The sequence below is a fragment of the Leptopilina boulardi genome, unplaced genomic scaffold (assembly GCF_019393585.1).
Source record: "Leptopilina boulardi isolate dan_hultmark-lab unplaced genomic scaffold, ZJU_Lbou_2.1 LbouV2_165, whole genome shotgun sequence".
NCBI classification, from domain to species: Eukaryota; Metazoa; Arthropoda; class Insecta; order Hymenoptera; family Figitidae; genus Leptopilina; species Leptopilina boulardi.
Genome location: NW_026137713.1, coordinates 2,114,418 through 2,136,555, shown reverse-complemented (window position 1 = coordinate 2,136,555; position 22,138 = coordinate 2,114,418). Strand labels below are relative to the sequence as shown.

The 22,138-nt window shown below is 23.7% G+C and overlaps 8 protein-coding genes across 11 annotated transcripts; 5 read left to right on the top strand and 3 right to left on the bottom strand.

Moving 5' to 3' along the window:
- Positions 1 to 369: 369 nt before the first annotated feature.
- Positions 370 to 4,996, top strand: LOC127277083 (ras-like GTP-binding protein RhoL). Its single transcript, XM_051297905.1, has 6 exons — positions 370 to 542; positions 2,437 to 2,612; positions 3,579 to 3,705; positions 3,866 to 3,980; positions 4,259 to 4,376; positions 4,605 to 4,996. Exons 2-6 carry the CDS (start codon positions 2,585 to 2,587, stop codon positions 4,802 to 4,804), a joined length of 588 nt encoding a protein of 195 aa, XP_051153862.1. The 5' UTR covers positions 370 to 542; positions 2,437 to 2,584; the 3' UTR covers positions 4,805 to 4,996.
- Positions 4,997 to 5,134: 138 nt separating this feature from the next.
- LOC127277084 (nuclear cap-binding protein subunit 2) lies at positions 5,135 to 6,393 on the bottom strand. Its single transcript, XM_051297906.1, has 3 exons — positions 6,179 to 6,393; positions 5,680 to 6,000; positions 5,135 to 5,593 (listed from the first exon to the last, which is right to left on the bottom strand). Exons 1-3 carry the CDS (start codon positions 6,245 to 6,247, stop codon positions 5,492 to 5,494), a joined length of 492 nt encoding a protein of 163 aa, XP_051153863.1. The 5' UTR covers positions 6,248 to 6,393; the 3' UTR covers positions 5,135 to 5,491.
- Positions 6,394 to 6,510: 117 nt separating this feature from the next.
- LOC127277074 (E3 ubiquitin-protein ligase parkin) lies at positions 6,511 to 9,002 on the bottom strand. Its single transcript, XM_051297895.1, has 8 exons — positions 8,605 to 9,002; positions 8,295 to 8,490; positions 7,873 to 8,233; positions 7,607 to 7,808; positions 7,365 to 7,526; positions 7,170 to 7,292; positions 6,917 to 7,001; positions 6,511 to 6,847 (listed from the first exon to the last, which is right to left on the bottom strand). The coding sequence occupies exons 1-8, from the start codon at positions 8,860 to 8,862 to the stop codon at positions 6,738 to 6,740; spliced, it is 1,497 nt and encodes a 498-aa protein (XP_051153852.1). The 5' UTR covers positions 8,863 to 9,002; the 3' UTR covers positions 6,511 to 6,737.
- A 72-nt stretch (positions 9,003 to 9,074) lies between these two features.
- Positions 9,075 to 11,139, top strand: LOC127277081 (S-formylglutathione hydrolase). Of its 2 annotated transcripts, none has more exons than XM_051297903.1 (5): positions 9,075 to 9,190; positions 9,843 to 9,913; positions 10,035 to 10,412; positions 10,487 to 10,706; positions 10,871 to 11,139. In XM_051297903.1, the coding sequence occupies exons 1-5, from the start codon at positions 9,188 to 9,190 to the stop codon at positions 11,048 to 11,050; spliced, it is 852 nt and encodes a 283-aa protein (XP_051153860.1). In that variant the 5' UTR covers positions 9,075 to 9,187; the 3' UTR covers positions 11,051 to 11,139. The 2 variants fall into 2 exon arrangements, with proteins under 2 accessions (XP_051153860.1, XP_051153861.1); XM_051297904.1 differs by lacking the exon at positions 9,075 to 9,190 and adding an exon at positions 9,501 to 9,615.
- Positions 11,140 to 11,187: 48 nt separating this feature from the next.
- Positions 11,188 to 13,301, bottom strand: LOC127277080 (presenilins-associated rhomboid-like protein, mitochondrial). Its single transcript, XM_051297902.1, has 8 exons — positions 12,836 to 13,301; positions 12,579 to 12,747; positions 12,397 to 12,498; positions 12,149 to 12,314; positions 11,846 to 12,066; positions 11,672 to 11,773; positions 11,510 to 11,607; positions 11,188 to 11,428 (listed from the first exon to the last, which is right to left on the bottom strand). The coding sequence occupies exons 1-8, from the start codon at positions 12,880 to 12,882 to the stop codon at positions 11,332 to 11,334; spliced, it is 1,002 nt and encodes a 333-aa protein (XP_051153859.1). The 5' UTR covers positions 12,883 to 13,301; the 3' UTR covers positions 11,188 to 11,331.
- Positions 13,302 to 13,439: 138 nt separating this feature from the next.
- On the top strand, positions 13,440 to 15,150 carry LOC127277079 (activating signal cointegrator 1 complex subunit 1). 2 transcript variants are annotated; one of them, XM_051297900.1, is made up of 6 exons: positions 13,440 to 13,802; positions 13,888 to 13,997; positions 14,063 to 14,381; positions 14,449 to 14,612; positions 14,684 to 14,814; positions 14,909 to 15,150. In XM_051297900.1, exons 1-6 carry the CDS (start codon positions 13,588 to 13,590, stop codon positions 15,020 to 15,022), a joined length of 1,053 nt encoding a protein of 350 aa, XP_051153857.1. In that variant the 5' UTR covers positions 13,440 to 13,587; the 3' UTR covers positions 15,023 to 15,150. The 2 variants fall into 2 exon arrangements, with proteins under 2 accessions (XP_051153857.1, XP_051153858.1); XM_051297901.1 differs by having other exon boundaries at positions 13,583 to 13,802; positions 13,920 to 13,997.
- Positions 15,151 to 15,271: 121 nt separating this feature from the next.
- LOC127277078 (activating signal cointegrator 1 complex subunit 1-like) lies at positions 15,272 to 17,611 on the top strand. Its single transcript, XM_051297899.1, has 6 exons — positions 15,272 to 15,880; positions 16,026 to 16,135; positions 16,342 to 16,660; positions 16,726 to 16,889; positions 16,995 to 17,134; positions 17,259 to 17,611. The coding sequence occupies exons 1-6, from the start codon at positions 15,615 to 15,617 to the stop codon at positions 17,376 to 17,378; spliced, it is 1,119 nt and encodes a 372-aa protein (XP_051153856.1). The 5' UTR covers positions 15,272 to 15,614; the 3' UTR covers positions 17,379 to 17,611.
- A 136-nt stretch (positions 17,612 to 17,747) lies between these two features.
- LOC127277073 (uncharacterized) lies at positions 17,748 to 21,549 on the top strand. 2 transcript variants are annotated; one of them, XM_051297893.1, is made up of 4 exons: positions 17,748 to 18,258; positions 19,688 to 19,866; positions 19,967 to 20,148; positions 20,277 to 21,549. In XM_051297893.1, exons 1-4 carry the CDS (start codon positions 18,177 to 18,179, stop codon positions 21,379 to 21,381), a joined length of 1,548 nt encoding a protein of 515 aa, XP_051153850.1. In that variant the 5' UTR covers positions 17,748 to 18,176; the 3' UTR covers positions 21,382 to 21,549. The 2 variants fall into 2 exon arrangements, with proteins under 2 accessions (XP_051153850.1, XP_051153851.1); XM_051297894.1 differs by lacking the exon at positions 17,748 to 18,258 and adding an exon at positions 19,283 to 19,535.
- Positions 21,550 to 22,138: the final 589 nt, after the last annotated feature.

Here is a 22,138-nt window from a genome sequence, read left to right as displayed (position 1 = left end):
ATTATGGTGTCATTACTTTAGTTTTTTTCAGCTGAAATTTCTTAAAAATTCGAATTTTTTTAGGTAATATTTTTTTCTAATATAATATTATATTTAATTAATTTAAAAATTAAATCTAAAGAAAATTTTTTTTATTTTATTCAATTATTCTATTTAATTAAGATTGAATATTATGTTTTTATTTTATTTAGTTGGCGCAAATTTCAAATTGATAATTACAAAAAAAAGTGTTTGGTTTAAAACCACTTCCTCTTTTTTATTTATTAAAGATTCTCGTTGAGTGTGCGTCAAGTCATGTTTTTGATGGATGCTTATGTGTGACTGGAGGAGGTTTCAGGGGCATACGACGGATTCTGACTCAATGAAAGTTAGTCTTTGGTTAACATTCAACGAATACAAAGCTCAGTGCCACGTTTTATTTTTTTCCCCCGCACGTATATTTACTTTCACACACGCTCTTTAATAAAAAAAAAGAAAAGTCAGAAAAGTGAAATTCAAAAGTGCATCTTTAAATTCTTTTCCATCAATATTTTTACATTCAGGTATGTTTTGCAAATTTTTATACAATGTAATATTTATTATTTTAATTTTTAATATACATTTTTCCATTCTTTTTATTTATTTACATATTTTAATTTATTTTATTTTTTATTGTTCCACATATTTAATTTTTTCATTTATTTAGATTTAAAATAATATTAATATTACATTTTTTAGATATATTTTTTGTTATGTCTATGAAAACAGACACTTTGTATTTATTTATCATTGTTATTAAAATATGATTGTTTATTATGACATACATCGTAAAATATAAATTCGAGTCTAAATAATAATTATTATAAGTTTTTTTTATATTTTTTATCAATAAAAAATTTTATTAATCACCAATTAAGAAACAAAAACAATATCAAAATCAAATTATAAAATGAGTCATTGAAGAAAAATTTTTCGAATGGAACAATAATTACATAAATAAAAGAATGAAATTAACAAATTTTTTCTTCTCGAAATATTTAAATTTATATAAAATATTTATCTAATCAATTGTCCTCAATTGTGATTCATTCATTTAAAATGATTGTTTTCATATATAAGTCATACATGTTAGAGTCATATAGTACGTATATTATAAAAAAATAGAGTTTCATTTTAAAATTTTTTTATTTAATATTTAAAAAAAGACAAGGACAACGTAACAAATGTTTACTTAAACAGATTTAATTGGATTTTCCATTTTGTTACAAAAATATCTTATCTTTATTACTTTATCAGAAATGTGCAGGTAATCTGTTATGATGATAACTGTAAATTTTTTAAAATTAATTATAATTGTCCATTATAAATTTAATTTAAATATAATTATATATATAAATTATTAAATTAATTAAACGTCAAAAATTTTTAAGAATAATAGTGATTGTTTTAGGATTAAAAAAAATCGAAGGATTAATTTTGTCGATGACGTTATAAACATTTTATATTGATTGGAAAAAAGACATAAACACTATAAGTAATGTGCGCGCATGTCTCTTAAATTAAAAATCCAACAAAAACAGAGGTTTCTTTATAAATAAATAGAAAAAAAAATTGAACACGATTTTAATCTTAATTATCACGTAATTTTCAATTAACATATATTTTCTAACAATTCTTTCTTATGTATGTTAAATTCAGAGTCTTTAATGTTATTAAAATTTTAATTATTTATTAATTTTTAAATTTAAATGTTTTTGTTACTAATTATTAATTAATTTATGAGATGATTAATTGAAAATTAATTGCTAAATGTTTAATCAATAAATTAAGATTAATTTTTATTATTTAATAAAATTATTTGTCTCGATATCGTGACTAAAGTGTGTTAAAAGATTTTCCTGTATTATAAAAGACATACATACATGGTGGGTGGATCACAAATTAGAAAATACGTGTATGACTCGTGACTCGCATGCACGTTTTAATTAACTAATTGTAACATCGAGCATTAAACTCTCGAGACTTTGTATAATGATTCAAGAATTCGTTTTATATCTAAGGAAGAAATTAATAATTTCTCTTGTCCATTAATAAAAAAAAAAAAATCTTTTGACCTTTAATCCACACTAATACGCGTAATTACATTACATAATTATATAAATGAATTAGATTAATTAATTTAAAAAAACTGATTTTATTTAACTAATCAAGTAATTCTAAATTAAATAATAAATTCTAATAATTATAAATAAATCATTTTTATCTATTATAAAAATAACTTTATTATTTAATACAATTAGAAATAAACTTATGAAATAAATAAACAATTAATTGTAATAAATAAAGAATTATAATTTCTTAATTGTGAGAAACTTTTGTCAGGTAAAAAATGTTTGTACAACTAAATTCTATCCTATGTATGTTTTATTTTGTATTTAATTCTATATACTTTTTTAGGTGCGAACAAATGATGTAGGTACTAAGAAAGGTGATAAAACAGATAGCAGAATTTCAAAGATAAGGCACAAGACTGCAAATATATAGTTGAATTTTATTATTATTACTGGAAGTAAAAGACAAAAACGAAAAAGAACCAGCCATCCTCATGTGTCTCGGCAGAGAAAAAACTGGTGGTTTGTATAATTTTTTTTTTTTTTTTATTAAATTACTAATTATAATAATAATTCATCTTATATTTCAATGAGAACTTGAAAAATATATTAATTTTTATTCAATTAATATATTAATATTCTTTTTTATATAGAATAAAAATTTTATTTTTGAAACAAAAAAAAAACGCGTCAACAAATAAATGAATAGTTGAAACATTTTTTTCGTATACAAAAATAAATTTTGTCTTCGACGGATGTGCTTAATATTTACAGTGGGACATAAACGAAGCTTATATAGTAGATCTCATTATGGTATAATGAAAATGCAAAAATAGTCGCTAAATTCATTGATATGCGAAAGAGGTACAAACGTTGGCACTCAGGATTTGTTCGTTGATGTACGAGAGTCGTCAAATAGTCGCCGGATGCGATTGGACTCTCTCGCCTCCTTTTCAGTAACCCAAAATATATGTTATTATTCACACAATTCCATAGACGGAATCATTAACATTTAAAAACAAAAAAGGACATAATAACAAAAAAAAAATATATATATAACAATATACAAAAGAAAGCGTTGAATGCATTTATCCGATTTATCATTGGAATTTTTAATTCTATTGAATTAATTTTTTTTGCATTTTTAAACAAAAAAATTTCCAATTAATAGAAATTTTTATTTAAAATTTTCATACGTTTAATAGAATTTATAAACAAATCTAAATTTGCCTCTAGTAGAATTTTGATAATTAAGAAAAATTAAGCTTGAAAGAATTTAAAATTAAGAATTTTTTATGTGGGTGTTGCTCTATTATCCTACGCACACGATTATATCTTTTTTCCCTCTTTATTTGATAAAATGCTTTTCCCTTTTTATTCTTTTTGTTTCTACAAATTTTGTCTCATTTCGAGAATAATAAAGTTTTAGAAATCTTCATTTAATTATAATTATCATTTTTTTTTAATAATGTTATTTTTTTATTGCAGGAAGCAAAGAAATGTCACGGAATAGACAAATTAAAGTGACTGCAGTGGGAGATGGAATGGTTGGCAAAACTTGCATGCTAATTACATATACAAATAAAAAGTTTCCTACAGAGTATGTTCCCACTGTGTAAGTATTGAATTTATCACGCCTTTCATTATGCCGTTAAATTTAAATATAATTATTTTTAATAAACAATTTTTAATTTTATTATTAATTAATAATTGATCATATGAAAAGATTTTATGTTTTTTTTATTTATTGTAATTACGATTTTCATTTTTAACAGTTTTGATAATTATCCGGACCAAATAATGTTGGATGGTGAGGAATTTAACGTGACACTATGGGACACTGCAGGTCAGGAAGATTATGAAAGACTGAGGCCTTTATCCTATCCCCATGTGAGTCAACAATAATAATTTTCGAGTAGATAAATTTTTTACAATCCTATAATTAATTGTAATTGTCATTGTTAATTATAACTACTACAACTAATTTAATTTTTATTAAAAGACATTTAACTTTTTTTTTAATACCCTCCATTGAGAAAATTAATAAAATTTTTGAAATTTTACTTTCAGAGAAATTTTAACTAAATTATTTTTCCTAGTAATCTTTTTTTTTTTGTTTATTTTTGATAAGAAAAAATCGAATGATAAATATCTAAAATTTGTTTCAGACTGATTGCTTCCTGCTTTGTTTCTCGGTTAGTGCTCGAAGTTCATATGAAAATGTGGCCAGTAAATGGCATCCGGAGATAAAGCATCATTGTCCCAACGTTCCGATAGTTCTTGTTGGTGTGTAAAATACATTTTTTTTTTTTTGACGTAAATGGTGCATTAAACTCAAATCTTGTTTCCACATTTCTTGCGATAGTTACGAGTATTAAAAAAAAAAGATAAAACAATCTGCTATAGATAATATTCACCTCGCATTTTGCATTCATTTTCTTCGTTTACATTATTTTTTTTTTTAATAAAATAATATTTTAATTTAAATATTTTTTCCTATTTTCTCATTGACAGGTACAAAAAGTGATTTGAGGAGTCAAGAAAATTTAGATATAGTGACACAACGAGAAGCGAAAAAAATGAAAAAGAAAATTAAAGCCTACAAATATGTCGAATGCTCGGCAATAAAACAAGAAGGACTTGAACAAGTATTCACAGAAGCTCTAAGAGCCGTTTTAAAATCACCGTCATCGAAAAAATTTTGTTGTGTATAGTTCCATGATGAAAAAAAAAAAGAAAAAGGTAGAATAATAATTAATGTCCATATATAAATAAATATATTAATTAAAAAATAAATAATTTAACGATATTATTTTTTGATAAAAAAGAAAATTAAATTTTTCTTATCAAAAGTAAGTCATTAAATAATTTATTTAGTAAATGGAATTTTTTTAAAAAAAATTTCATGCATATTAACGTGAAGATCTCAGGATCTTTGAAATTGATTTTTTTTATTTAAATTCTAATATATATATAGATTATATATTATGTAATTTATATTTGCACTATTGGAGTTTTAATTAAGTTTATTCACAAGTGCCACATTGCCTTTATATCACAATTTATTTTATTTTCATGTAAATAATTGATATTTTCAATATAAATATATATATATATATAGTATTTGTAAAGTGTTAAAATAAAAATTTACTCTTTTTACACAATTATCTCTTTGCTTTAATAATTATTGAATTTTAATTAGACAAAAAAAAAGAACAATGTGATATTTATAATGAGAAAAACTAATTTTCTCAATGAAAGAAGAAATGATAAATTTTCAATTGAAAATTAATAAATTTTAAGAAGAATATTCTAATTTTTTTTTTTAAAGAAAAGTAATTTGAAAATATTATTAACTAATTAAAGTAACTTAGAGTTAAATAAATTAATGATTCGAAATTTTACCGACCAAAAGAATCGGAAAGGGGAGTTACTTTTTGCTGTATAATTTTTCCATATCCACCTCTGCCACTATCGAAATCTGATCGATATTCATCTCTTACCTACAAGAAAATATATTTAAAAAATTTATTTATTATTTATAATTAATGTGAGAAAAAGAAAAATCATTTATTTAAATTTTACTTACTTGACCGCCAGTTTTTCCACGACCATATTGTCGACCTTCAATAAATCCTGCGTCCCAATCTGTTCGAATAATTCTATCGTCGAGCCTTGTGCCATTAACATATCGCATACAATTTTCAGCATCACTTCTCAAATAATATTCCATAAAACAAAAACCGCATGGTGTCTTTTTGTATTTATCAAGGCCCATAATTATTCGTCGAATATCGCCGCATTTTGAGAAAAGTTCATAAATTTGTTCTTCCGTTGTGTAGAAAGAAAGATTTCCTACATAAAGAGTCGTTGAATTTCTTAATAATCTATCTTGTTCTGCACGGGAACCCTGGATCATAATAAAATTTAATTTACAACCATTATTCGTTAATTTTTAATTCAAAAAACGAATTTTTATATTCAAAAATAAATAAATTATTCATCATTGGAAACAATATTAAAAATATAAATTTTAATTAATAATGCCTAAATACTAATTCTTATTGAAAAATCTATTAAAATCTAACCTTAAAATGTTGATCCCGATAGGAACTCAAGTCTACTGATGGCGAAGTAACCGTCGAAATTAAACTCATTTTCTTTTTTTTGTTTTATAATAATAATAAGCAGTTTTATTTGTTAATTAAATAATAATTAATTATACTTTGCGGTGGGAATATAGAAAAATTTCTCAGTTTTACCAGCAAATGTCAAAAACTGTCAAACAATTCTAGAAACGGAAGTATTTGGTGCCATCTATAAAAAATTTCAAGATCTGTCAAAATAAGGCGCGAATTTTCAAAAAAAAATAAAATAATTTTTTTCTATTTAATTAGAAAGCGTAATTTATTTTATTTTTATTATCTACACAAATATTTTTATTACAAATAGATAACGTGTTATATAAAATATTTCATTTCTTTTAGAAAACTATATATATTACAATGTCATTCACTAGAAGAGAAATATTTAAATATATATTTAAATAAAGAGAAATAATTAATAAAAAAAAATTATTAAATATGAAATTTAAATATGAAATTTAAATTATTAAATTTAAATAATTTAACTTTTTTTTTTATTAATTTAACCAAACCAATGATTGCCCATGCAATCTCTTGTCCAAGCAGTTTGGCAAACCCAACACCATTGATATCCACAACCGGCTCTTGTACACACCATATGCATACATCCACCTAAAAATTAATTTTTAATTCATTAATATGAATTTAAATTAAAAAATTTAGTGAGAAAAAAATATATACCATCTCTTTCTGTAGGTGTTCTACATTTAGGACACGGTTTTGTCGAAATTTTTATCGTTTTTTTACTCGCTTCATCCCATTTTGCCTGAAATGATAAAAATTCTTCTTATTTTTTTATAAGTGAAAAAAAAATTTGTTTTATTTTTAATTATTAAAATTAGTATTTGGCTTTTCTAAATTAAAAATTCAATGATATTTAATAGAGAGTAAAAATTTGAATTTAATCGGTAATATAAAGAAAAAACAAACTCACATCCTTTGCTTTTAGTGGATCCACAACGTATCCAGATTGAAAATTCAAATTACTTGAAGATTGTGCTTGAGATTCACAATCCCCAACATGATATCCTTGTAAACATTTTTTGCAGAATACAAACTTTTTGAACAGAAAAATAGATTACATTTTTTTTTTTTTTTTAAAGAAACGAATAGTAAATTGAAAACTTACTCCACAGCCACCGATACATTGCACTTTACGGCAATCTTCCTCTGTATATCCATTTTCAACTTTTGGCGGTATTATACCCATTCCACAATCTGGTTGTGGACATAATAATCCACCTTCTCGAAGAACATATTCTTCTGTACCAAAACGTTGATATTGTTCATACTGTAAGTTTTTTTTTCTGTTATTAATAATAAATATTTTTTTTACTAATAATTAAAAATCTTTTTTTTAATGAAACACACTTGTTGTGGTGGTAGAAGATGAAAATGATGAATTTCAGGAATAAACGAATTTTGACATCCAGCAGGACATGGTAAAGTGTAATAACCACGTGTGTCGTCAAATTGAAATTGTCTTTCGCGCAATCTCGCTGAACAATAATCACGAAAACAATCCAAACAAGTGACATGACCCGCTTCACATGGAAATACCAATACAGTTTCCCTGTTTTTAAAAAGAAAATCAAAAATAAAAATTGTAAAAAAAAAAAAAAATTAAAAATACAAACCTAATGTCAGTGCAAGCGAGACATGGGATTTTGGCTAAATTCGGTTTCACAAGATATAAAGGCACAGCTTCGTCATTTTCTCCCAAGCTGATATGTTTAGAGCATTTAAAATAAAATTGTGCATAATGAACTTGCGATTCAATTTCATCATTTGGTAAAATTGAAGCCTGACAAAAATCATTTTCACATTGAACTGTTATTCTATGTGTTAATAAAACATCAGGCCAACATTGTGGATCTCTATCGACAGTGACTGCACCATTTTTACAAGTGGCGCATCTCACACGCAATTTTCCCACTTCAACTGATTTACAAGGCGATGAACAATAAATATAAAAGTGTGCTCGATTCTTCTCCTGTTCTATTAAATTATATTAATTATTAAATTAAATTAATTACAAAAAAATTAAACCAAAAATTACCTTCTGAATTCGGTTCTAATTCATTCGATTCATCCAAGGGTAAATCGGACAAAGTTTCATTAAGTGGTTTACTTCCACTGTCGTTAAATTCAGAAATTTCGGATAATGATTCTTCTATCGTTGACGTATTTAATTTACTAATTCTATGATGAGTTCGAACTGCATGTAAAATACTTTGTTGTCCTAAATCACATTCCTAGGGGAAAAAAAATAAATAAATTAGTAATTTGATTCAAATCGTATAGGTTATGTCAATCGCAAACTTAAACAAAGGCTCAGTTAAAAACTTTATTTATATATATGTAATTACTTCAATTGTTGTCGAATTATGTAATTCTTTTCCAGCAAAAATAATTTTTAATTCCTCTGGTGGCATGTCCAATTTTTTCCCAACAATTTCCTTCACATTCTTGATATCCCATTTTGGATTTAAATCAACATGAACAGTTTTTCCAGTATTTGTTTTAACATAAATACTTAAAGTATTGGAAATACGAGTTTTACTTGACCAAATTAATTCTAACATTCTTAAAAAAACACTTCTAATTAGATTAAACAAAAAACTCATGTTTCATTATGATAGACGTAGATAGAACGTTGTCAAAATAATAAAATTATACAGTTGTTTTTTTTTGTAACACTGAATATATAATCACAATTAAAAGTTCAATTTTCTATTATTAATATTTATTATAGTTTACAAAAATTATTTATACATATTTCAAAACAGAACCATTTTTAAATCCCATTTAAATCCCCTTAATTTAGTAGATGGCGCCACTAAAATTTTGCATTTCCATTGAGCGACTGTTTTAGAAATGTGACTTTAGGTTTTTTCAAAACAACAACAAACAATTTCAATTTTGTGATTTAATAAATAAATAAACAAATCAATGGTAAATATCTTAATTAGTTTAAGTTAAATCTAATTAAAATAATTTATAAAATATTTTTTGATATTATAAACCGAAGAATTTAATTAAAACCACTAAATAATACTTCAAAATTCAATCAACAAAAATAAATAACCTCAAATTATGTTTAATTTTTGTTTGTATCGCGAATTTAAATAATATATTTGTTATCTTTTGATCCAAATTGGGTTTTTAGAAGTATTTATAGGTTTACATACATATATATATATATATATATATATATATATATATATATATATATATATATATCAGATGGTATATATGTATTTATATACAGTTTACTCCAAAAATTTGAAATAATCTCCCCACCGGTGTAATATTAAAATTTTTTTAAATTAAAGTGTTTATTAAAATAAAATTTCGTTGTGATTAAGATATAAGTAAAGGTAAACAAATTAATACACTCGATAAAAGTGATAAAACAAATGTATTTTAAATTTATAATGTGGACTTTGCGCTTTATCTAGAACTCTAACCTCAATTTTGAGATACGATTTGACCTTGTTTAGAAATTATCTTTTTATCCGTTACTCTTCTGCATTTCGCATATTCTTTTTTGAAAACCTTTTGTTTTTTGTTTTATTATTTAACAATGTTTTTCGATAATTTACAGATGACTGAATTTGCTTTAGTTTCAAATAACAAAATTTTCGGAGGATGGCAAAAAGTTTATACCCACGAAAGGTATTTTGTTAAATATATATATAATTTTCTACTATTTTTTTAAGGTTATAAATTAATTAATTTATTTATCATATGAAATTAAATTCAATGAATTTTTTTTTCTAATTAATATTTTTTGCAGTACGGAATTAAAATGTAAAATGAATTTTGGTGTTTATTTACCACCACAAGCGGAAAATGGTCCAGTGCCTGTAATTTATTGGCTTTCTGGATTAACGTGTACAGAGGCAAATTTTATTCAAAAAGCCGGAGCACAAAAATATGCTGCTGAACATGGTGTAATGATTGTTGCACCAGATACAAGCCCTCGTGGTCTTAATCTTCCTGGTGAAGAAACATCTTGGGATTTTGGTACTGGTGCTGGATTTTATGTCGATGCTACTGAAGAACCGTGGAAAAATAATTACAAAATGTATAGTTACGTTACCAAAGAGCTGCCGGCTTTGATTAATGAAAAATTTCCCGCCATACCTGACAAACAATCCATAATGGGACACAGGTAAAATAAATTATTTTGAAATTTCATTGAAATTTTTTTTTTTTAAATATTAACAAGTGATATTAAATTATTAGTATGGGCGGTCATGGTGCTTTAATTTGTTGTTTAAAAAATCCCGGACAATATAAAACAGTCTCGGCATTTGCGCCAATTTGCAATCCAGTAAATTGTCCATGGGGACAAAAAGCATTTTCCGGTTATTTGGGGGAAAATCAAGGACAATGGAAAAATTGGGATGCCACTGAACTTATGAAAATTTACAATGGACCACCATTAGATATTTTAATTGATCAGGTATTATATTATTTTTTTCTATAAATAATTATTTATATTTATAAAACATTTTTTTATGGTTGATTATTTTACTTATATTATTTACATTTATAAATTTGTTTAATTTGAATATGTCTATTTTCAAAAAAAAAAAATAAAAACCAAAAAATTGTTTCCGTTTATAGGGTAAAGAAGATAATTTTCTAAGTAAAGAATTATTACCCGAAAGTATTGTACCTGCAGCTCAAAGTATAAGTATGCCTTTAACACTTAGAATGCATGAAGGTTACGATCATAGTTACTTTTTTATTTCAACTTTTATTGAAGATCACATTAAACATCATGCGAAATATCTTAAAAATTAAAAATATCTTTTTTATAATAATTGTGAAAAATATTTTTTATTTTCGTTTATATTTCGATAAATAATAATAATAAATAATACTCTTGACTATCCGTATGTTTATTTTAAAATTAGAAGGTGAAGAATAATTTATCTCAATTTAATCAAACATATATTATTTTTATTTTCTCTATATGTATAAATGATTTTGTGTAATGTTTTGTTTTTGAAATTAGCGAACAAAAAAAAATTCTATTAGAATTTTTCCATAGTAACGAAAGTTTTAATTTTTTTTTTATCTCTTTAATTAGATCGTGGTGGTTCTCGGAATTTATGCCACATTGTTAAAAGAGGTTTACGTTGTAACCAAATATTTTCATTAATCCACTTTGCCCATAATCTAAAAAGAAAATTAATGTTTTTATTATTCAATTATTCCTAAGATTTAAGAACAAGAAATTTAATTAAAAAAAATAATTACATTCCAATGAATGCTCCTCCAAGATGCGCTGCGTGATCAATAAACCTCCATCTCATAATAGCGCCAATTAAATCTAGAGCAATTACTCCTTGAATTGCCTGTAAAAAAATTTATTTTTTTTATTTTTTATATATAAAATAGAAATTGTAAATTAAAATTTACCTGACTTGATGTAAATTTAAACATAGGAAGGAAAATTAAACTGAATTGTAATGAAGGAAATTGACTACAAGTGTATGCAAGTACACCCATAACGGCAGCAGACTAAAAAAGAAAATATTGTATTTTTAAAAAAGAAAAATCTCCATTTTTTTGAAGGGAAAAATCATTACTCACAGATCCCAATGATGCAGTTGTTCGCCACAATGTTGCTTTATATAAATGACTCAAAAAACTTCCAAAAACTCCACTAATTAAATACATTGCCATAAATTGCTCTGTACCAAGTGATTGAACAGAAAATTCACAGAGATTATGAAGAACATACATATTTACAGCTAAATGAAGAAAATAATCATGGGAAAATGTTGACAATAATAATGGAAGGCCCACTTTACCTGTAAAAATAAATTTTATTTAATATTAATTTATCATAAATATTTATGTAAATTAAAAAGAAAAATAATATTTAATTCTTACTGGAAACAGGACTGGCAGTAAAATAAAGTCCCATGGTTTTACGAAATGATGGAACTTTCCATGCGAGATAAACGAGAACATTTAAAAAGCAAATAGGTATGAAAATTTTTTCACCAGGACTCAAACTTCTCCACCATTGTTCGGCCTGTGCTCTAAAACCTCGTTTCTAAAATAAAAAAAAAATGTCCCGTTCAATACAACTTTATTGTAGAAAATATTCTTTTTTTTTTAATTTATCAAAAACTAACAGGAACTTGACGATGTTTCATAAAATTAATTATATTATAGGTCTTTCGACGAATGTTCTCATATTCCCAAATTGTTGCTCCTACTATGCAAGTTCCGCTAAACTGAAATAAAATTCATAATAATTAATAATAATAAATTAATAAATATCAATTACAATGGTAATAAAAAAAAATTACTGAACCATCATAGTGAAACCAAAAGTTTTCCAAAATCGGTAAGATACCGGTCCATTATTATTAAATTCTACCGGCGCCTCTTTTTCCACTTCTCTAAATTTGAAATTTCTAACAGGTTTAAATGATCTGCATAGTTGAATATTCGGCCTACGATACTGTACATTGTTAAAAAAACTGCAAGCAATAAACATTGAAAAATATTATCAAGAATAATGTAAATATATATATAAAAAAAAAAAATTATAACCTTCAATTTAATTACCATTTATTTGTTGCATCATTGAGACGCAACCAAATTCTTGTCGCCATATAGAATAATATATAATTTAAAACAATATATGTTCACTTAAATTCACATTACTTTTTTTTGTATTTATAAAAATACTAAAAATTTCATCATTCCAATATGTTATACATCTTTTAATTTTTACTATAAGAAAAATATAACAAATGACAGTGCTTTTCTTTAATTTCTTATTTACAATTGAAGTGTTAATTAAATTTCCAATTGAATTATTTTTTATTAATTAAAAAATAAAATCAGAAACTAAATATTTGTAACAGAAAGGACGACGTCACTCGGCAATTGATGGTCTACTAACTAGGTTATGTTTCTTATGAAAATGATCCGGTGAAAAATTGTATTCTTCTTTTATCCTTCACTTTTTTTATTTGATTATTTATTTATTGTGTATAATTTAATATCAGTTGAGTATGGAATTTAATTCTTTTAATATGTGTCATCTGTCAAGTGTCAAAAACTTTAAGGCGACTTCACATGTTCATCGACGACAATTTCAACAACAGTTTCCTTTCTATGTTGTTTTTTTTAACCGGTTATTTACTTTTTTTATTTAAAACCTACAAAAAAGTACTTTTAATCTATTTTTTTGTTTTTAAACAAAAATAATTTATCAAAGTGACAATATTAAATAATTGTTATTAAACTACTGTTTTTCAATTATATTTAAAATATACTCGAAATATACATATATTTCGATTTGGATAATAACAATGGATTCATTAAGACCAAAATTAGTTACAGTTGATAAAAGAAATTACAGATTTCCTGATAATTCTGCTTGGACTCAATATCGAAATGTGAGCGGAAATTACGAGGAAGATCAATCCGAGCCTATTTATGATTCAGAAGAAGAATGCGATGAAAGTAATATTGAAATTGTCGCTCATTCTGGAGGGCGATTTATGCATACATTTCATGTACCCAGGTATTTTATTAAACGACTTTATATTAAATCATTTTTATATAATATATTACAAAATAATAATTATTAATTAATATAATTATACAAGGACATTTTTTGCATATATAATTGGTTCAAAAGGTGCTACTAAAAAAAGATTGGAAGTCGAGACAAAAACAAATATTCATGTACCAAAAATGGGACAAGAAGGAGATATTGGTAAGGAGTCTAGATTTTATTTTTTAATTACCTAATATAATTATAATAAAAATATTTTCTTTTAGTAATATTGGGTACAAGTCGTAGATCGATAATTTCAGCGAGAAATCGAATAGATTTACTTGTAGAATCATCGAGAAAAAAAGTACAATTTACTCATTTTTTGTCTATTCCATTGACCGATAAGAATATAATTGATGCATTTAGAGAATTTAAAAATGATGTGATCCATAAAACTGGAAAAGGAGCAAGAAGAGTAAATGAGAAAATTTTTCAAAATGAAGAAAGACTTCATCTCACTCTTGATGTATTAAAATTAATGGATGAAAATGAACGACAAGCAGCAGCAAAAAAATTGATCGATTGCAAAAAAGATATTATAGAGTAAGTTATTTTACTTTTTTTCTAAACTTAAAAAAAATTAATTATTTATTTAATCAATTTTTTTTAGTCCTTTCCTTAAAGACAATGGACCTATAAATTTAGTGATAAAGGGAATTGAAATTATGAACGATGATAGTTCAGAAGTAAAGATTCTTTACGCAAAAGTAGTTGATTCGGAGAATGTTTTTCAAACATTAGCCGATAATATTGTCAAGTATTTTGTTAAGGATGGTAAATGAATTTTTAAAATTATATTTATACTTAGAATACTTGAAGCAAATATTAATTTGTTTATTATTTAGGTTTAATTAATCCAAAATACAATTGTGTAAAATTACACATGACAATAATGAATACCAAATTTGCATTAAAAGATGATAAAGAATCAGTAAAAGGTGATTGGGGTACATTTGATGCCACAAACATAATGAAAGTAAGTTTCTTATAAAATTTCATTTAAAAAAAAAAAAATTCCAGAAGTACTTTTTTTATTTTAAATAATTAATTAAAAACAAAATTATTTCCAGATTCATAAAGATACTTATTTCGGAGGAGTAAAACTATCGACTATTCATTTATCTCAAAGAAATACAAGAAATGAATTTGGTTATTATAAGGATACAGCCAAAATTGACGTTTAAGTATTTTCTTAAAGAATTCATTTTATCCTTTTGTTAAAAATATTTGTATATCATATTTTAATTAATACAAATATTATAGTTTTAATAAGAGAAGATAATATATTAATAAATATTATTATAAATAATAATTTTTATCTCGTAAACATAATTTTTCTTTACATCGCGAAAAAATATTTTTTCTTTATTTTTCTTTAAATTCTTGTGATTCTTTCAAATAAAAAGAATAGCGCACGCGCTTCTTTAAAGTTTATACTTGGAGGTTATGTAAAAATATTGTGAAGAGAGTAAAAGACTAAATTTAAAAAAAATTCTTTTTTAAAATATAAAATACATTTTTTTTTAAAGAATTTAAATATAAAATCCATTAAAAAATAATTAAAAATAAAAAAAAAAAATAAGCAAAATTTCTTAGTATCATAGAATTTTCTATAGGATTTATCATCAGTTATTTATAATTTCTCATTAAAAAATTTAATGAATAATATATTTTAAAAAACTTATTAACAATATGTGTATATCTTATAAAATGTGTGCAATTTATAATTTTACACATTTATTGAAACCTAAATCAAATTTGAATTAAATATACATTATGGGAAATATTTGGAGAAGAATAATAAATTTTTTGCCCAAATTAACGAAATCAACTTTTTTATCAACTAAAAAAATGGATTATGAGCCTAAAAGAAAATTAATTCGCATTGATGAACAATACTATAAATTTTTTGAATTCAATAATTCTCAAGATTCTGAAAATTCCAATGAGGAATCAATTAACGAAGAAGATTTTAGTGTCACGGAAATTCAATTTTGTTCACATATTGAAGGAAAATATAAACATTCATTCTATGTTCCAAGGTAATAAATATTAAATTTATTCTTTTTTTTTTTAATTTCGGGATAAATCTACATTATTTAGCAGAAATTTTTTTAATGATTCTAATATAAAAAATTAATTAATCAAGAAGCATAATTAAAAATTTGAAATAATAATTCTTTACAGGGGATTGTTGTCATTAGTCACGGGTCCGAAAGGGTCAACGAAAGAGAGGATAGAAACTGAAACGAATACATCAATATTGATACCGGAAAGAAAACAAGATAGTGATATAGGTACAATATAGCGTAAATCGTCAATTAAATATTAGATACTTCTAATAAAAAATCCGTGCGCAAAGAACATAAAGATAAAAGTATCTTTTATTGCACAAATTTCTTTATGTCTATAACTGGCAAAGATAACAGAAATTTATATAATTAAAAATTAAAATTTTATTTTCTTATTAAAGTTAAAATTAACATTACATTTTTTTTTTTAGTTGTCATTGGTTCAAAAAGCAAAGAAATAATATCAGCAAGGCATCAAATTGATTTTATAACAAAAGAATCAAGGCACAAAGTGAGATGTACACATTTTATTTCTATACCAATGAATCATGAGCATATAATTAGTAATTTTAATAATTTTAAAAATGAAGTTTTATCAAATAGTGGCAAAGAATCGAGAGGAATGAAAGAAAATTTATTTCAAAAAGAACAAAGATTACATCTCACTCTCGATGTGTTATGGTTGTTTGATGAAAAAGAAAAAAGTGAGGCTATGGAAATTCTCAATTCATGTAGAAATGAAATTATTCAGTAAGTTTTTATTTATTTATTTATTTTACCATTTATTACCATTTATTATTACCATTTATTTTCAGACCTTTTATTGACAAAAATGGACCAATTACTATTGAAGCAAAAGGTGTCACTTGTATGAATAATGATCCAACTAAAGTGCATATATTATATGCAGGAATTGTCGATGAACAGGGATTTCTTCAGGAATTATCAGATAATATCGTGGATTATTTTGCAGAAAAGGGTAAAAGAATTTTTTTTAAATAATTTTAATAAAATTCATTAAAAATTGTAACTAACTAAAAATTATATAAATTTGTAATAAATAATAAGAAAAATATGTTTTTAGGTTTAATGAAAAAGAAATCAGAAAATGTAAAACTGCATATGACAGTAATGAATACTCTCTTTGCAAGTTTAAAAGAAAGAAAAAGAAAGAAAAGTGGCAAATTAAAACGTGAAACTTTTGATGCATCTAATATAATTGAGGTAAAATTGTAAATATCAGTTAATAATCGAGAAATTAATTAATTAATAATAAAAATATTTATTATTAGATATTAATAATTTTAGATAAAAAAAAAATTTTTTTTTAAAGTAACTTTATTTTCAGGCCCATAAGGAAACTAATTTTGGAAAAATTCAGTTGTCTATAATTCATTTGTCGCAATTTAATGTAGACGATAGTGGTTATTATAAATCAATCGGAAAGATCGTTCTCGGAGAAAGTTAATTTAAAAAAATCAATTACAAAATTCTAATTAATAAATACACAAAAATGAAGAAACTTTTTTATCAATATTGAAAAGAAAAATCTACACAGAAATGATATATTTTTTTCAATAAAATTTCTATACAAATAATAATTTCAATGAAAATAGCTTAATTTTAATACAGTCATTTATTATGACAGATAAGTTTTTCTAAACGAGTATAGAATGGAGTTACTGATAAGGTTAATAGCACGATTGAGAAAGAATTATTTACTCTTCCATTGTCATATCGACATTCATGAAACAATTTTCAACAGCCTCAAACAGAACGTCAAAGTTTCCACATTGAATGACATATACAAATTTTTGGTTACAATACAAAATTAAAACCGGAAATTTTATTTTAATTTCGTTAATGAAAATAAATTATTTTAATCTTATCATTCGAAACGATTCTATTAATTATTAATGTCAAAAAAAAAAATTTAATACTACAATGTGATAATGAATAAAAAAAATAATTTTATACGATAGTGATAAGAACTAAAGTTCTGTTTGTGAATCAATTACAAGGAGAGAGAAAAAAAACAACTAAATTTTGCCTAATCTGAGTAAAAAAAAGAGAATAAAAACTAACGCTTCGATGTGATTATAATGAAATACACCTGGATTATTTGAATTTTTATACAACTTTGAAAACATTCATAATTAATCATTTAACTTTGAATTAATATGCTGCTCATTTCAAGTTCAAAGAAAAAAAATTGTTTTTAATGTGTGGTGCTCAGAAGAAATAAATAATAATAAAAATAGTCACAATGTATGCAGCGAAGAAGGAAATTGTTAGCAATGTGGGATATTATCACACTTACAAATACCATTCAATGAATACTCTACATAGTAAGTTTAATTTTTTCATTAAAATTTATAGTTATCAGAGAAATAAATAAAAATATAATAATAAAGAAAGAAAAGAATTTCTAAAAAAAAAAAAGATGAAAAAGGAAAAAAAGAAAATAAACTACTAAATTAATTTGAACAAAATAATTTTTTTAAACTAAATAAAAAAGAATAACTAAAAATTGACAATTTTCTTTTTTTTGTAATCTTCAAATTAAAACATAATATTTAATTACGACATACGTGATTATGAATCAGAAAATAATCTATGTACATAACAAACAATCACAGTGTCCTAAAAATAGAATTATCCAGGTTAGAAGAAACTTTCCACAATTTTATATATAAATACAAAAAATTTATTTCCCCTCACTGAAAAAAAGTTAATAAAGAAAAAGAAAATATTGTCAATTCCGTTATTCAAAAATTATTTAATTAAAAAGTACCCTACAAAAAAAATAAATTATAAAATTATATTTTAAATAATAAAAGAGAAAATCATTTTAAGGAAGCTTCGAATTATGTTTTATACTTTATCTCCTGACGTCATTGATAAGAAATATTCTCCTTAATCTAATTCAAAATGCACTAAACAATATATTTACAGTTTTTTTTCTAAATTTTCCAAATTTTAAAGAAAGAAAATAAAATATTGAAAAAGGAATTTTTTTTACAAAATTTAAATTAAATTTCTCCTATTAAATTTAAAACTAAGCGCTGCAATCTTTACGAAGAACGCATGCGTTTCAAGCAAGAACTTTGAACCTATTTGTTTTTTTTTTCTTTTTATTGTTATATTTTTCTATCTAGACAATAAATTCTGGAATTTATTGTTAATCCACATAAATCTTAAATTCCTCGAATAGCATTTCTTTATAGTTTTTTTTTTTTTTAAATGGCTTTTATATACGACTTGTTTTCTTGACAATTTCAAAGATAGAACAATTTTACAACAATAAATAGTATTGTATTTAATTTTATCCAATGAGATTTCAAGAAATTCAGTATCTATTTTATCTCTCTTTTAACCTAGTCTATTCTGTACAGAAAAAAAAATCGAATCTAAATATTTTTGTACTTTTATTTATATCAATAGTCAATAGTGTGAATTTAATTTTTAAATATATTAAATTCAAAAATGTGGAAAAAGTTTATTCAAATAAAGTGTTTAAAAAATAATTATAAAAATTTCCCATTAAACTACAATATAATATGAATTTTCAAATAAATTTTCAACAATGGGAAATTTCTGCTGACAAATTTAGAAAAATATTTAGGTCAGAGCAAAAAATAAATTGATAAAAAGAATTGTATTAAGAAAGAGGCAATTTCTTTAAAATTGTAGTTCAATTTCTTATTTAATTTAAATTGATTTATTCTTTTTTTAATTTTTAAAATAATATTAATAATTTCGATATTTTTTTTGCAGATAAAATGCATGGCATTAGAAGAGTGATAATTTTTTGTATTTTAACAACCGTTTTACCAACTTTGCTACTAATTCTTCCATTATATTTACGACATGTTGTTTATGCTGATGTTACGTATGCTGTAACAGAATCAGATATTTTAGAAATCAAGGATGGAGTTTCGTCGATATTTTGTTCGGTAAGATTTTAAAAAATGAATTTGAATTAAAAATGCAGAATTTAAAATAAAAACTCAACCAAGATAAGCAAAAAAAAGAACTTCATTAATTTTTTTTCAGGCTCACAAATTAAAGATGAATGAAACATTTAATTCATTTCAAGTTTCCCGAAGACCGGAAACAACGTCTTATAGAAAGCACATACGTTTAAAAAAAAGTATGACACTTCCTGATGATACACTGGAATATTGGGGATTTTATCTTTTAAAAGGAGCAACTGTTGCCTTATCAGTTTGCTCGAGGTAAACACCAAAATATTATTACGATAAATTTTATATAATTAATACAGTAATTATTATCTTGTATTATAATTTAAAAAAAATATAAATAAATACAATTAAAATAAATCATTGATTAATCTTGTTTTTAGATTTGAGGGTGCATCGATACTTGTCGTTAAAGGTGAAAGAAATTTAAAAACATGTGGATTATTAGATCACAATAAAAATAAAGCTCGAGCAACTGGTATTTATTTACCAGAAGCCGATCAACAAGTGAAAATAACTTTTGAATCAAATGCACAAGAAATACATTCAAAAGAATCGAAAAATCAACTAGAAATTCATCAAAGAAAATTTTCCCAAAGGCAATTAAACGAAACTGAAATTATAACCGAAAAGAAACAATTAAATATTATTCCCATAAAGGAGAAAGCAAAAGAAATTACAAAATCCAATCAAATCAAGAATACAAAGAGAATTTCAAAAAAATTACGTAATTACAATAAGAGACAAAATAATAATAAATTTCACGAAACTTCATCACAAGATAATTTACAAATTTCAGAAATGAACAATAAAAAACGAATTAATTTATTAAAAGCCAAATTTCTCGAAGAAATACCTGACACTGCTAAAGAGGAAAATGATGAAAAAAAATTAAATCCACAAAGACATAAACGACATCAAGAACCAGTTGATCCACCAAAATTATTAGATCAAGGTATAAGACACGGTGGTAATGCAGCAAAAAAATTTAACGATAGTAATATTAATAACGATGAAGATTCATCGATTTCAAGTTTTGAAAATGGATTATTCACATGTTACGGTGGACAAGTTCTTCTTGCCCAAGAATTTAATGAATCTGAACATTGTATGGATGTTTCATATTTAATTAATGGAAAACATATGCAATCAAGACACGATGTTATTGAACCTGGTTATTATTATTATATATTTTACAGTGACAATGATAAAGTATCAAATGATATTCATGCTGTTTTTGATATTTACAAACCAACATTACAATATGAAAACGTAACATTGGCATGTATTAATAAAACAGAATGTACATTTCCACTTCCAATATTAACATCAGAACGTGTTATTGTTGAAGTACCAACAAAAGATGGAATCGATCATGAAATGGATGATATTTCACTATTAGTTTCAACATGTGTTCCTCGAATGGGAGTTTATATTATTTTTCCCATTGCAGTATTATTTTTAATTCTCAGTTGTGCATTTGTTTAAAGAAAAAACAAAATGTTCATTTTTATTGCTGTGAATTACACTTGATGATATATATATATATATATATATATATATATATATATATATATATATATATATATATATATATATATCAGAAATTTGTTAATGAATTTTTTTATTTTGAAAATAAAGTAATTTAATTTTTTATTTTACGATTTTTATTAACATAAACGAAAAAATAAATGAAAGAAAATTAAATTAGAAAAAAAGATTTTCAATTTAAAGGGTAAAAAATAAAAAAAACAAACGAAAAATTTAATTTAAAAATGAAAAACAAGAGAGAAAGCAATTTAAGTAAAAAAAATGACAAGCAAAAATCCAGAAAAACATTTAACGTTCTGGATCTTTTATAATAAACGAAAAATTATTGTTTTTTCCTGCTTTTAAACATTTAGTCTAGGAAAAAAATAAAGAATTTGTCAATATAATAAAGGTAATATCAAATATTTTTCCAAAAGTAACTAACATTCTAAAATATTTGTTACTTTCAGTATATATTTGTCAAATTGAAGAAAATAAAAAAAAAATACTTTTCATCATTCAAAGAATTAAAAACAATCAGAAGATAATAAAAAAATTACAATTGGAAATGTGATAATAATAAATTAACCTCAAAATTTCGTTTCTCCAAAGAAGTTCAAAAAAAAGTACAATTTAACTCGTATTTATATTTTTAAATTGAAAAGAAAACCATTTTTTTTAATATTTCTTGAAAAATTTACTTTTCAAATTTTAC

What these genes read in the sequence shown, in the direction of transcription:
- LOC127277079 (XM_051297900.1), top strand. Translation starts at nt 13,588, where the DNA reads ATGGATTCATTAAGACCAAAATTAGTTACAGTTGATAAAAGAAATTAC. An exon ending in GGGACAAGAAGGAGATATTG is followed by an intron (nt 13,998 to 14,062) that starts GTAAGGAGTCTA and finishes ATTTTCTTTTAG; the next exon opens with TAATATTGGGTACAAGTCGT. An exon ending in ATGCCACAAACATAATGAAA is followed by an intron (nt 14,815 to 14,908) that starts GTAAGTTTCTTA and finishes AATTATTTCCAG; the next exon opens with ATTCATAAAGATACTTATTT.
- LOC127277073 (XM_051297893.1), top strand. Translation starts at nt 18,177, where the DNA reads ATGTATGCAGCGAAGAAGGAAATTGTTAGCAATGTGGGATATTATCAC. An exon ending in TTCAATGAATACTCTACATA is followed by an intron (nt 18,259 to 19,687) that starts GTAAGTTTAATT and finishes TTTTTTTTGCAG; the next exon opens with ATAAAATGCATGGCATTAGA. An exon ending in TTTCGTCGATATTTTGTTCG is followed by an intron (nt 19,867 to 19,966) that starts GTAAGATTTTAA and finishes ATTTTTTTTCAG; the next exon opens with GCTCACAAATTAAAGATGAA.
- LOC127277083 (XM_051297905.1), top strand. Translation starts at nt 2,585, where the DNA reads ATGTGTCTCGGCAGAGAAAAAACTGGTG. An exon ending in CGGCAGAGAAAAAACTGGTG is followed by an intron (nt 2,613 to 3,578) that starts GTTTGTATAATT and finishes TTTTTATTGCAG; the next exon opens with GAAGCAAAGAAATGTCACGG. An exon ending in GGCCTTTATCCTATCCCCAT is followed by an intron (nt 3,981 to 4,258) that starts GTGAGTCAACAA and finishes AATTTGTTTCAG; the next exon opens with ACTGATTGCTTCCTGCTTTG.
- LOC127277078 (XM_051297899.1), top strand. Translation starts at nt 15,615, where the DNA reads ATGGGAAATATTTGGAGAAGAATAATAAATTTTTTGCCCAAATTAACG. An exon ending in CATTCATTCTATGTTCCAAG is followed by an intron (nt 15,881 to 16,025) that starts GTAATAAATATT and finishes AATTCTTTACAG; the next exon opens with GGGATTGTTGTCATTAGTCA. An exon ending in TGTAGAAATGAAATTATTCA is followed by an intron (nt 16,661 to 16,725) that starts GTAAGTTTTTAT and finishes ATTTATTTTCAG; the next exon opens with ACCTTTTATTGACAAAAATG.
- LOC127277084 (XM_051297906.1), bottom strand. Translation starts at nt 6,247, where the DNA reads ATGAGTTTAATTTCGACGGTTACTTCGCCATCAGTAGACTTGAGTTCC. An exon ending in ATCGGGATCAACATTTTAAG is followed by an intron (nt 6,001 to 6,178) that starts GTTAGATTTTAA and finishes ATTATGATCCAG; the next exon opens with GGTTCCCGTGCAGAACAAGA. An exon ending in GTGGAAAAACTGGCGGTCAA is followed by an intron (nt 5,594 to 5,679) that starts GTAAGTAAAATT and finishes ATTTTCTTGTAG; the next exon opens with GTAAGAGATGAATATCGATC.
- LOC127277081 (XM_051297903.1), top strand. An exon ending in AAAGTTTATACCCACGAAAG is followed by an intron (nt 9,914 to 10,034) that starts GTATTTTGTTAA and finishes TATTTTTTGCAG; the next exon opens with TACGGAATTAAAATGTAAAA. An exon ending in CAATCCATAATGGGACACAG is followed by an intron (nt 10,413 to 10,486) that starts GTAAAATAAATT and finishes TTAAATTATTAG; the next exon opens with TATGGGCGGTCATGGTGCTT.
- LOC127277080 (XM_051297902.1), bottom strand. Translation starts at nt 12,882, where the DNA reads ATGGCGACAAGAATTTGGTTGCGTCTCAATGATGCAACAAATAAATG. An exon ending in CTTTTGGTTTCACTATGATG is followed by an intron (nt 12,499 to 12,578) that starts GTTCAGTAATTT and finishes ATTTTATTTCAG; the next exon opens with TTTAGCGGAACTTGCATAGT. An exon ending in TGAAACATCGTCAAGTTCCT is followed by an intron (nt 12,315 to 12,396) that starts GTTAGTTTTTGA and finishes TTTTTATTTTAG; the next exon opens with AAACGAGGTTTTAGAGCACA.
- LOC127277074 (XM_051297895.1), bottom strand. Translation starts at nt 8,862, where the DNA reads ATGAGTTTTTTGTTTAATCTAATTAGAAGTGTTTTTTTAAGAATGTTA. An exon ending in CTCGCTTGCACTGACATTAG is followed by an intron (nt 7,809 to 7,872) that starts GTTTGTATTTTT and finishes TTTTAAAAACAG; the next exon opens with GGAAACTGTATTGGTATTTC. An exon ending in ATCTTCTACCACCACAACAA is followed by an intron (nt 7,527 to 7,606) that starts GTGTGTTTCATT and finishes AAAAACTTACAG; the next exon opens with TATGAACAATATCAACGTTT.